This window comes from Parasteatoda tepidariorum, chromosome 3 (genome assembly GCF_043381705.1).
Source record: "Parasteatoda tepidariorum isolate YZ-2023 chromosome 3, CAS_Ptep_4.0, whole genome shotgun sequence".
Lineage (NCBI taxonomy): Eukaryota > Metazoa > Arthropoda > Arachnida > Araneae > Theridiidae > Parasteatoda > Parasteatoda tepidariorum.
The window spans coordinates 54986302-54997384 of record NC_092206.1 but is presented as its reverse complement, the minus strand read 5'-3'; the positions used below and the strand labels follow the sequence as shown (position 1 = coordinate 54997384).

Genomic DNA, 11083 nt, shown 5'->3' with positions numbered 1-11083 from the left:
TGATTTTCGATTTTAATTTTGTCATTTTTCTTTTGATTTATTCTCATTACTTTAGTTTTCTTCTTGTTCATGAATAAACCCACACTATTTGAATATTTGTTGAATTTGTCTGTTTTAAGTTGAAGGTCTGTACATTTGGATGAAATAAGTACGATGTCATCAGCAAAATCAAGGTCTTCTAAAGTAGTTGTGAAATTCCACCTTATTCCTCTTTTTTCATCTTTCAAGCTGTTTCGCATAATCCAGTCTATCACCAGTATAAATAAAAATCCTGATAAAATACATCCCTGTCTCACGCCAGTTTTTACCAAAAAGAATTAAGTTAATTCTCCATTTACTTCTATACATGCTTTGCTGTTATCATACATATCTTTGATTATGTTAAGTCTCCTAATACAATTGACTTTAATTAGATGCCTAACTTAAAATAAATCTGATTTAGCCCTTTGATAAATTATATCTGGTTTAGCCTTTTAAAAAACAGTATATTTGTTTATTTAAATTTTCTATGTTATTGATATTTTTGTTCACCTTTGTCTTATAAACATTAAAGTTTTAATATATATTTTTTTTGTCTTATTAAGTTTTAATTTTATTATACCATTGATTAATGAAAATTAAAATTTTTTATTAGGCAAAAAGATTTGTCTTAAACATCTAAATGTGGTTTAAGATTTTTCTTATTGTTCGAATTTCGAAGATTTTAATAAGACTCAGGGTTCAAATGTTCTATTTCAACTTGGCTTTCTAGACCTTTTATTTCATGTATTTTTTGCTCTTACATTCATGACTGTACATGTAAATATTTTATCAGAAATACTCTAAAATGTATATTAGATTGAAGCTCCCTCAAATTTTGATTCAAAATAAAAATTTATTAGGCAAAGCTACCTTTTTTTTTTCATTAATCAGTCTTATTTTTATTGGAAAAACAATTATATGAAAAATAATGTATATAAAAATTTAAATTTAAATGCAAAAATGAAACTGAGAGTGATATCATTTGAATTACTTTATTTTAATTTTTAACGTATAGTTCAAATCTTTAAAAATCTCAACAATGCCAAAGTATGTCATTTTTTATTGTAAAGTTTCATCAAAATTAGTTCTTCTTCAATACTTTTATTTCCCTTTTACATTTTGTTTTTTCTTTCTGGTAAGTGAGAAGGATCGCATGGAAATAGGTTTCTTTATATGAATAGTTAAATTCACTTTGGTACATTTATATATTTTGATAAATGTATTTTTGAAAAGGAGGATATTTGGGCATGTATTTTATAAACCAGGACATGTCAAAATATTGAAATCTTTTAAGCCTTAACATAATTTTCATGAATTTTTCTTTAAGTAAAGATCACCTTGGTTTTGTCCTTTGGTTGTGTCGTTATAATACTTTTATATTTTAATACAAAGTTCTGTGCTTCAAAAGGGTTTTTTTTTAAAAAATTCAAAATGTTATAAACTTAAAAGTTGTGTGTTTATACTTGGTATGTTTAAATTTTGTATCCTACAAATCAGTATTTATGATTATAAACCAATAATTATGTGTTTTTTATTTACAGTGTGGACAGATAATACCTGGAGATAAAGTACTCATCACTGCGGCTGCAGGAGGTGCTGGTCATATAGCTGTAATACTTTCTTTTTTAGTTTTTCATTTATTTTGTTTATATTGTTATATTCTCAGATTTTATATTATGTAAATACCAATGATTAAGCTTGATTAAGAGTAATATGTAAGTGCTGAGCCTGTTTGAATTTTTCCTTCTATTATATAATTTTTTTGTCATCAAATTTTTAAATTTCAAAAAACTTTTACTACCAATGTATGCATGTAGTGATATACATAATAAAATGATAATAATTTCTGTTATAATTTTGGTGATTGCCTTAGGTTTAAATCTGCATTCTAATAAAAAAATATCGTGAATTATTAATTTATAAGCTTTCAACATTATTTTTCTGAGAAAATTCTCATATTTTTAAAACTCGGTGAAATAACTAAAACATGCATTTTGCATGTTTGTATTGATCCTGAAATGTTTAATAATTAATTTATAGCTATCACAAGTGAGCTTGCTAGTATTACCTTGTAGTGAAGGTTGCCATCACTGCATGTGCTAATTTAAGCCTATTTCTCACTTAATGTTTTTTTTATTACTAAAAAAACTGGTGTATTTATGAATTTGATTCAGAGATTAATGCAATGTTTATCTAGACATTTTCAGGTAGCTTCTCATAATTATTTTTATTCTATTTACTCTAGCTCTGAAGCCTTGCTTCGTTCAATAATGTCATAATTTTATACCTGTTTTAACTAATAGTTTTTTTACCCCCGACTTTGAGATTTCATGACTAAATTTCTAGCTGAAATAAGTAAAGTATTTAAATTAAAAAACAGAGTGTCTCAATAACTTTTTGTTTATTGGTCAGACTTTTATGTACTAAAATGTTATCTTAATGATTCAAAAGACTAACCTTAAAAATGCTAAGTCATTTGTGCTGAAAATCTAAATTAGGAAATCATGTATAAAAAAAAATTCTGAGTAAAAGTACTTTTTTAGCAACAGATTTATTTTTATTTTTTGTATATTTTTATTACTCTCAAATTTTATGGGTTGATGCTATCTGGAAAAATGTTGATCCAATAGTCCAATAAAGGAAGTGGTAGAAAAATAATAGTTTTTTTTAATATATAAATTAGGAAACAATTCTTTTTTGCAATTAAAGTCAAGTAAAATGAACTTTAAGGGGACCAAATATTCGATCACTCTATTCAGACTATTGAAACCATATTTTCTAAATTGTAGTTTTCCCCATATTTGAAGAATCAAAAATCAGTATCCATGTATAATAAAGGCATGTTTATTGAAAGAAAGTAAGTTTTTGTGACTGATTTCATAATTTAAAATATTATTTGCTCAAAGTAATTTAAATATTTAAGGTTATCCTCTCAAACCGTTTAGTTTGCAAATGCAAAATCTGATTATAAGAACAAAAGTTAGCAAATGGTTAATTTTTTATTTTGTTCATTGTACATAATTTTTACTAAAGGACTAGTACCATTATCAATTGTAAGTGTGCTAAAATTTCGTCGTTTTATAATTTAATCATTCTAAAATATCTCTCTCTCTATATATATATACTTCATAAATATTTTTAAGGGTCTTGACTTTGTTTTTTTAATTATAAATGAGAACTAAATAATTTTCCTCTGATATATACAGTTTTACAAACCACGTGTTTTGACTTTTTGTATTTTAGGTTCAATGGGCTAAAAATGCTGGCTGTCATGTTGTCGGTCTTTGTTCCTCTCAAAATAAAGTACAATTTTTAAAGGTAATTACTTTTAGTTTTAAAATAGATGTGAGGGTATGAAGAATTTAAAAAATTACCTTAAATTAACAAAATTTTATATTTCTATAGAAAAAAATTATTCAAAAAGTTGTAGAGAAAAATACATAATTTGAAATCTTTTGTTTCAAAACAGATAAATTTATTAATTGAAGTTAATTGTATACTTGTATTATGTAGGGACCAAAACAATTCGTCTATTCAATCGTGGTGTCTGTTAAAGTATAATAGTTTAAAATAAAAACAATATTGCTCAAAAATTAGTAGAAGAAATGAATAAAAACTTTGAAGAATGCTTGCTTTACAGCAGTAAAGATTATGTTTATAATTGTGAAACAGCTTTCCGTTTTTCAATAAATGTCTGTTTCCTTAAAATTTCATCTGAATTTTATTGTACAATAAATTTAAATATTTTATCTTTGGATAAATAGTTTGCTAAAACTAAAGGTATAATTTGAAGAAAAAGATGTAATTTGCTTATAAACATGATGTTTTTTACGTAGAATATTGGATGTGATCGCCCAATCAATTATAAAGAAGAATCAATAGCTGAAGTATTACGCAAAGAATATAAGGTAATATATATTTTCTTTATCTATTTAAATACCAGTTCTCTTTGAAGTATTATATTATCCTTTTTCTGAATAGTACTTTTATTTTATGTCCAAAGAAGAGTTTTATTATCATTTATGTACATCATAATAATATAAATCTAGATATTTACTTTAAAAAAAAAAACATTCTCAAATATATATAGAAATTATATAGTAGTAATTCATAGAAAGATATAAAAAAAACTTTATGAGTATGTAAGTGTAGTTTTGAATTATTATGTGTGTATCATCATTTCATCAGTTAATGCTACATGCCAAAGTGATGCTGACTGTTATTTTTAGGAGTGTATAAAATACAGAAAATAATCGTAAATTAAACAGAAAACGAAATCAGCATGCCACACCCTTGAGTTTGATTGACGGTCTAAAGGAGAAAATAAAACATTCCTCCCTTCTCTGCCTTCAACGTCACGGAGGAAATTACGTTTCTCTGGGTAAACGGGGGAAAAAAATTCTCCCCTTCCTTACATTTTCCTCTACTCAACTTCAGGGATGAGTCCAATTTCCGCTTTTTTTTTTCATAATCGGTCTAGTTTAAAATGGCGGGAAAACCGAGCAAAATTTTCCCCGGTTATCTGGATACCGGATAAATGGTTCTCTACAGTATTTATATTTTCCTTTCAGATGCAGTGACATAATTTATAGGCATAGATGTATTTCATAGATATTTATGTGTGTTACTCTGATAATTGATATAATTGTATTATTTGTTTTTGTGTTTATTAACCCACTGGCGATTTAGCAAATGGGCAAAATTGGGAAAATGTTTCGCCCCAATACACTACTTTACTATCTAATAACGTGGGAAAACCGGTTTTGCTGTGCAGAGAAGACTGCAGGTTAAAATACGACTTTTTACATGCAGGACTGTCGGTGGGTTAATACTTTGAATTTGACTGGCTCTGCCATGAATTACTGCCCTATTGCCAACAAGAATTTCTCATCTACAAGTTCTACAGTGTCAGTCAAAGCAAACTGGTATTGCACAAAGAGAGTTACCATGGAAATTTTGTTTTTAACAGAATCATAATCATCGGCTTCAAAACAATCAATTTATTGGAGCTCAAAAACATAAAAATCACTTCACTCATGATTAAGATATTAATGATTAACAAAACCATTTCTCCCCTTCTGTGAAAAGTTAATCTAATAAAATGTCCCTTATACTTTTAAAATGGTGGGGTATACTTCAAAAGAGAGAGCAAATACAATGAAACATTAAAACATAAAAGAAGATGAAAGACTGAAGTCCGCACCTCAAAAATTCCGCATCTCGTAGTCATTTCCATGGAGTGTCTTGCATTTTCTGTTTGTTGGCTCTTTCAAATTCCAAAGTCAACAATAGGGATGCTTATATACACCTATGCAATGTAAGTTGTCTTTTAAACAGTCGTGTTCTGTTGTTAGTCATAAAAGAGCCTGTATTTCTCAGCACGACTTATCTAGTATTACAGAGAGTTCGGACTCACACTGAATCTTTCTTTTTTAATTTTTCCTCATAGCTGTGGTAAGAACCTCGATTTCATTAGATATTTTCTAGAGTTTTCAAGAGTGATTAGACATATCAGAACAATCTGGTTGCAAACAATTCCTAAAAATTAAACTTTATTAATTAGTTTCCTTTTAGTATCTGTTATGAAATTTATTTTATTTTCCTGTATAATTTTTTATTGCTGTAGTACAGGCCCATGTTAAATCTATATTCAATTTTAGAATGGTTTAAACGTTATTTGGGAGACAATTGGCGGTGAAACTTTTGACCTGCTGTTTAAAAATCTTGCTCCAAAAGGCAGACTGGTTATCGTTGGTGCAACTTCAAAGTACGTTGACCAGTCCTTGAAGCAAGAAGTTGATCAAAATATGCCAATTAAAGTAAGTTGTCATGTTAGTTATGTACTTATTTAGAAAATTTTAATATCCCAATGATTACACTCAGATCAAAATATCAAAATTTATTAGAGATTCAAATACAAATATATTTTAGTAGCTAAAGAAATTTGAACAAATTTTATTTGTATGGTTCTTTTTAGTATATGTATCATTTTGCATTGCCATAAACATTTAAGTCCTATTTATATTTAAATTATGTTTTATGGTTACAACATAATTTTTATTGTATGTCTAAATGGTTAAATTTGTATACCCTTCTAAAAATCATTGTTTGTTTGTTTTTAAAATAATCATTGTTTTTTTAAAAATAATCATTTAAAAATTATATTAATTACAAATTTGGTATAAATAAAATATACATGTAGCTGCAGTACTGAGAAAATTAATTATAATCACAAAAAATTTCACATGCATAGTTAAATTAATGAAAGGTCTATTGCTTGCAATTTAGTTAGTAATATGTTCTCTTCTAGCGTTTATAAGATCCTGAACACATTTTAGCATGAATACCACTAAATAAGAATATAAATGCTTGTTTGAATATAAATGCATCATGAAACATAGGTTTATTACTTTATCTATCATATTTCACTTGGTAGAGTTATCTACTTTATTCATATGTCTCTTAATTCTTCTCAAATTTTCTATTTGATTTAGGCCTGGAGAATTCTCAGACCAATCCTTAAATATTATTTTCATTTCTTGAAAAAATGTTTTATTACCTTCTTGGAAATTACGGTGTAGAGCATTGAGCAATCTTGTTGATGCACATAAATACTATCAGCAAATATTTGCATGAAAGATACAATTTTGACTTTTTGTATTAGAGTAGTATTTTTGACTTCATTGTTCTGGTACTAAATTGACAGTTCCTCTACACATAAAATAAGCCTAAAACTTCTTTTAAGATACTGTTTGGTCAAGATGTTAAATTCCTCTAGCTTTTTATCTGACTAATGTTGAATGAAATCCTTTATACAAAAAATTTGTTTTTTCATTGAATACTTTATTGCAGTCTTGTAGTTCAGCCCATTTTAAGCATTTTTCTCTACATTGCAAGCATTAATTTTTTTTTGGGGGGGGATTAGCATTATTGCTATATGAATTTTTTATTTTAGTTTATTTTTAGAATTATAAATAATGTTTATAGTCTGATATTATATCTACTATATATACCCTAGCTTCCTATTCTTATAGCTGATTAAACCCAACTAAAGCAAAAAAAAAACTCTGTGTGATGTAAAAAATGCTGTCAAAACCAGTATCAGATGAAAAATTCCTTAATAGGTAAAATTTAATGATAAATAAAACTTCTTCCAATTACTTTACACAATATGGTAAATGTATGATTTTCTAGAAATTTCTGCAATGTGATATAAATTTAGTTGCTTTTATGCAGTGTATGAATAAAGTTTTTTACATCACATATACAATAGACTTTCAATTAACTAGAATCAGATTATCTCTGTTGCCAATAATTTAGAACAGTTTCTCTCCCCTGTAAAAGAACAAATATTCTAATACTTTTAAAGCGAAATTCACGAATGAGGTATGAAAACAAATAGTATATTTTCCTCATAAAATGTTTGCAATGGGCGAAATTTGCGCAGCGCAAAATGTTTATCAAAAAGTAAGTGAGAGGAATCTTCTATCAGCAGTGATAAAAAATACATTTCTATTTTCTTTCTTTTGTACAGTACTAAAAGTAGTTAAAAAATATATATTTAATTTTAAAATTACTGTTCATACTCTTCCTTTTGTAATATTAACTTATCTTTAATTTTTCATCAAAGTTTAAATACTTAGAAAACTTATTTATTAAGTATGAGGTATTTTCTAACCATGCTAGTTTATCATCAGTTTGCAGTACAGGGCAAAATTAACAGTTGCCACCAGTAATTAAACATAACAAAATGTCTCTTATAAAATTCTCAATCAATGTGCCAATTGTCCAAAATGTATCCCATATGCACTTTATTATTAGTATTTTTTTTAAATAAATATGGAATTATTATAAATATTTTATAATATTCTAAAAATTACTTTATTTCACTTTTGCTTCTTAAAATTTTTTTTAATTTTAGAAATAAACTTTATAATGAACATCGAGAAATGCCACGTTTTAAAAAGTAGCCTCTGTTAAAAATGCTACTACTGACCTGTGGCTATAAAATATATCTAAAGTAACCAAATATTTTAAAAAATACAATAGATTTTTCTTTAATAAATTATATATTCTATGTATTTATAAACAATGCAAGATGATTAAAAAAGTTTTAATTTATATTTGTTAAAAAGATTTTTTTTAATGTTTCTTTCTAGCTAATGCTTCGTTCAACCAGTTTAAATGGGTTTTTCTTGCCATATTATAAAAAAGATATACCTCATTACTTGAACTTATTAATCAGACAAATGCATGAACAAAAATTAACCCTTCGCGTTGATGATGGTAGCCAGACTGGAAAACAGTTCAATGGTCTTGAAGATATATCTAGAGCTGTTGATGTAAGCATCTATTTTTATTATTATATGAAATTATTTGTATTTTATTCTTTTATATTTTATCAAGTTTATATTTATAAATATTAATAATGTTTAGACTTCATTTGCTATTATATCTATCTTAAATATATTTATTTTCAGCATCTTTACAGTGGAAAAAGTATAGGCAAAGTTGTTGTTCCTTTTCAATGAAAGTGAGATGTTTTGTTTTAATAATAGACATTTATGTATTTAATTAATATTATATTTAGTGCATGTCTAACCATCATTATATAGCAAAAAAAAAAAAATTTTTTTTTATTGATCTAATGGTCCTATTTGAATTTTTTAATGATCATTTTATCCTATTATGTTTACATGTTTTTAACAAGATAATTATTTTTTTTCTTTTAATCAACTGAGATGAAAGTGTAAAAAATTGATCTAATAAGAGAAGAATTTGAAAATTTCTCATCTAGCTATAGCAAATTAATGTTCACTTCATTGTTTCTTTTATTATAGTTTTTTTTTTAAATTATAAGAAATTCATCATATGTAATTGTGGCTGTGGAGGGGATTTGTTTCATGTTTATGGTTTGTGCATCGATCAGCAGTTTTTTAAATAGCAAACCAAGTTGGAAATGAAAAAATTATCTTAAAAATTAACATAGAAAAGTTGGTTTTTATAGATGTTGCAGTGCTTACCATAATTAAATGAACTGTTCGAGTCATAGGTAAAATAAAGTAGCCTTGAAATTTTCTTTTTTTGTTTATGTGATGGTTTATGTATATAAACTGTGAAAAATTTCTTACTACTTCCCTAATTCTTGTTTATATCTATTGAATTTTTATGAGTGAGACTATCAAAACTTGTGAAATGTACCAACCTATTGTAATGATGCTGCGCCTATGTTTTTAATTTTTATATAAAAATCTTTTAAAAAGGCTCTCTCTATAATAAATATTTTAATAAAGATTGATTGATTTATTTTTGAAAAAAATTATAAAGTAAAATATGTTAAAAGTTTTTAAGTAGATTTTTTTCCATGCTGGTGTACAGACTTTATCCAGAGAATCGATATTCTGAAATCAATTTTAAAATATTATTAATAATGAATATATTTATTAAATTTTCAAGCAAAATTTTCTTTAAAATGATATAAAATGCTATGAAGTAAAATATAAGTATTATCAATGTATGTGTTTGTCTTTATAGGCAATAAAATTGTGTGAATCTAGAAAATTAGTTTTTTTCCCCTTTAGAAAACACATTGATTAAATTAAGTAGGTAGTTTAAAATACCAGATTGTGTAATATTTAGATTAATATAATATAATGAATGTATAATATTAATATTAAAAACACCAAAATCATTTATGGATTTAAAATATTTGTTAAGTTTTATAGAGAGTTTTTCAAACAGATTTGGTTTAACATCAATAGTTATATTTTGTTGACTAAACTTTAAACTTTTAAATTTAATCTTAATCACAAAGGAACTTTTCTCTTTTATTTGATTTGAAACATAACTGAAAAATATTCTAATTTAATGCTTTTTGTCTTGTTTCTTTTTACCAAATTTCAATTTTGTTTTTCAAAAAAAAATATATCAAGTAATTACTTATTTTTAGTTTATTTAATTAGAATTTTAGAACCTTTCAGAATCTTGAAAGATTCTTTTAACAATTGAATTCACACATTTTCGCTCTAACTAGTGCCTTTAAGCATTTTGCAATCTTTTGTGATTTGCTCAGTATTAGGATTTATAGTTAAGCATTTTTGTTGTTTCTCTTGGAGTTTATTTTTATTAATGATTGAACTGTGATATTATTAAAATACCATAACACACAGTTAGGAGTGTGTTTTTTTAAAGCAACCAAGCTGATCACCAATGGCTGCTAGTGTTTTACGATAATATTAATTTTGTGCTAAAGATATGTATAATTTTAAATTACTAAAACATCTTTTCATTATAATTTCTTATGTAAAAGTTTGTTCAATTGTTTGAGATTATAGTCAGAGATCACTCCACCATATTTGTTTAGTATAGAGCATTTCAAATCCACTTTCTAACTGTTTACGTATGTCTACATATTTCAATTCATAATGTATCTCGATATGTATTTTAATTCATAATATATTTCTATATGTATATTAATTCATCAATATTTTTTTATGTGCATAACATCTGAATTCAAATACTGTGGAATGATGTATAACATTATAACCATACTTGATTTTCCTTTCTTAAATAATTCAAAGCGATATTTTATGAGCTAGTCATATTTTTTTTATGTTTTGTGTGTACATGAACTATGAAAATTTTAATTAAATATTTGACATTTTTTAGTAAATTTTGAAATGTTTCATAATTAGAATTATTTTATTTATAAATTCGAAATCATGGATTGTTTTTTCATTCTGATAAAAAATTATGCAACTAACTGGTAATTTGTAATTTACAATTACTTAGAATAAAATATTTTTTATTAAGTCACAAGGTTGGCCAAATATTTTTGTCTTAATTATTGGCTGTTTATTTATTTTAAAACCAATTTTGTTTTCTTATTAATTAATAGCTAAGCAATATTTTTCAAGTTGTAGCGTGATAGGTTCAACATCTTATTAATCTATGATTTTTCAGGTAATTCTAATTCATGCATTACACCCCAATCAAACAACTAGGTTATATATTTCTTTTCAAGGAGGTACAATGTGTAAAGATCTTTCTAAATTTAATGAAA

The 11083-nt window shown here is 25.6% G+C and overlaps 1 protein-coding gene across 2 annotated transcripts in view; it reads left to right on the top strand.

Annotated features, from left to right (window-relative positions):
- Window positions 1-10839, top strand: part of LOC107452651 (prostaglandin reductase-3) — an 18387-nt gene extending 7548 nt beyond the window's left edge. Inside the window, exons 5-10 of one of the 2 annotated variants that reach the window (XM_043040519.2) lie at window positions 1563-1631; window positions 3265-3339; window positions 3858-3929; window positions 5682-5840; window positions 8181-8363; window positions 8502-10839. In XM_043040519.2, the coding sequence (XP_042896453.1) occupies window positions 1563-1631; window positions 3265-3339; window positions 3858-3929; window positions 5682-5840; window positions 8181-8363; window positions 8502-8552 (609 nt within the window). In that variant the 3' untranslated portion in view covers window positions 8553-10839. The remainder of the gene's footprint in view (window positions 1-1562; window positions 1632-3264; window positions 3340-3857; window positions 3930-5681; window positions 5841-8180; window positions 8364-8501) is intronic. The other variant, XM_043040520.2, reaches the window with a different exon arrangement.
- The last annotated feature ends 244 nt before the right edge of the window (window positions 10840-11083 follow it).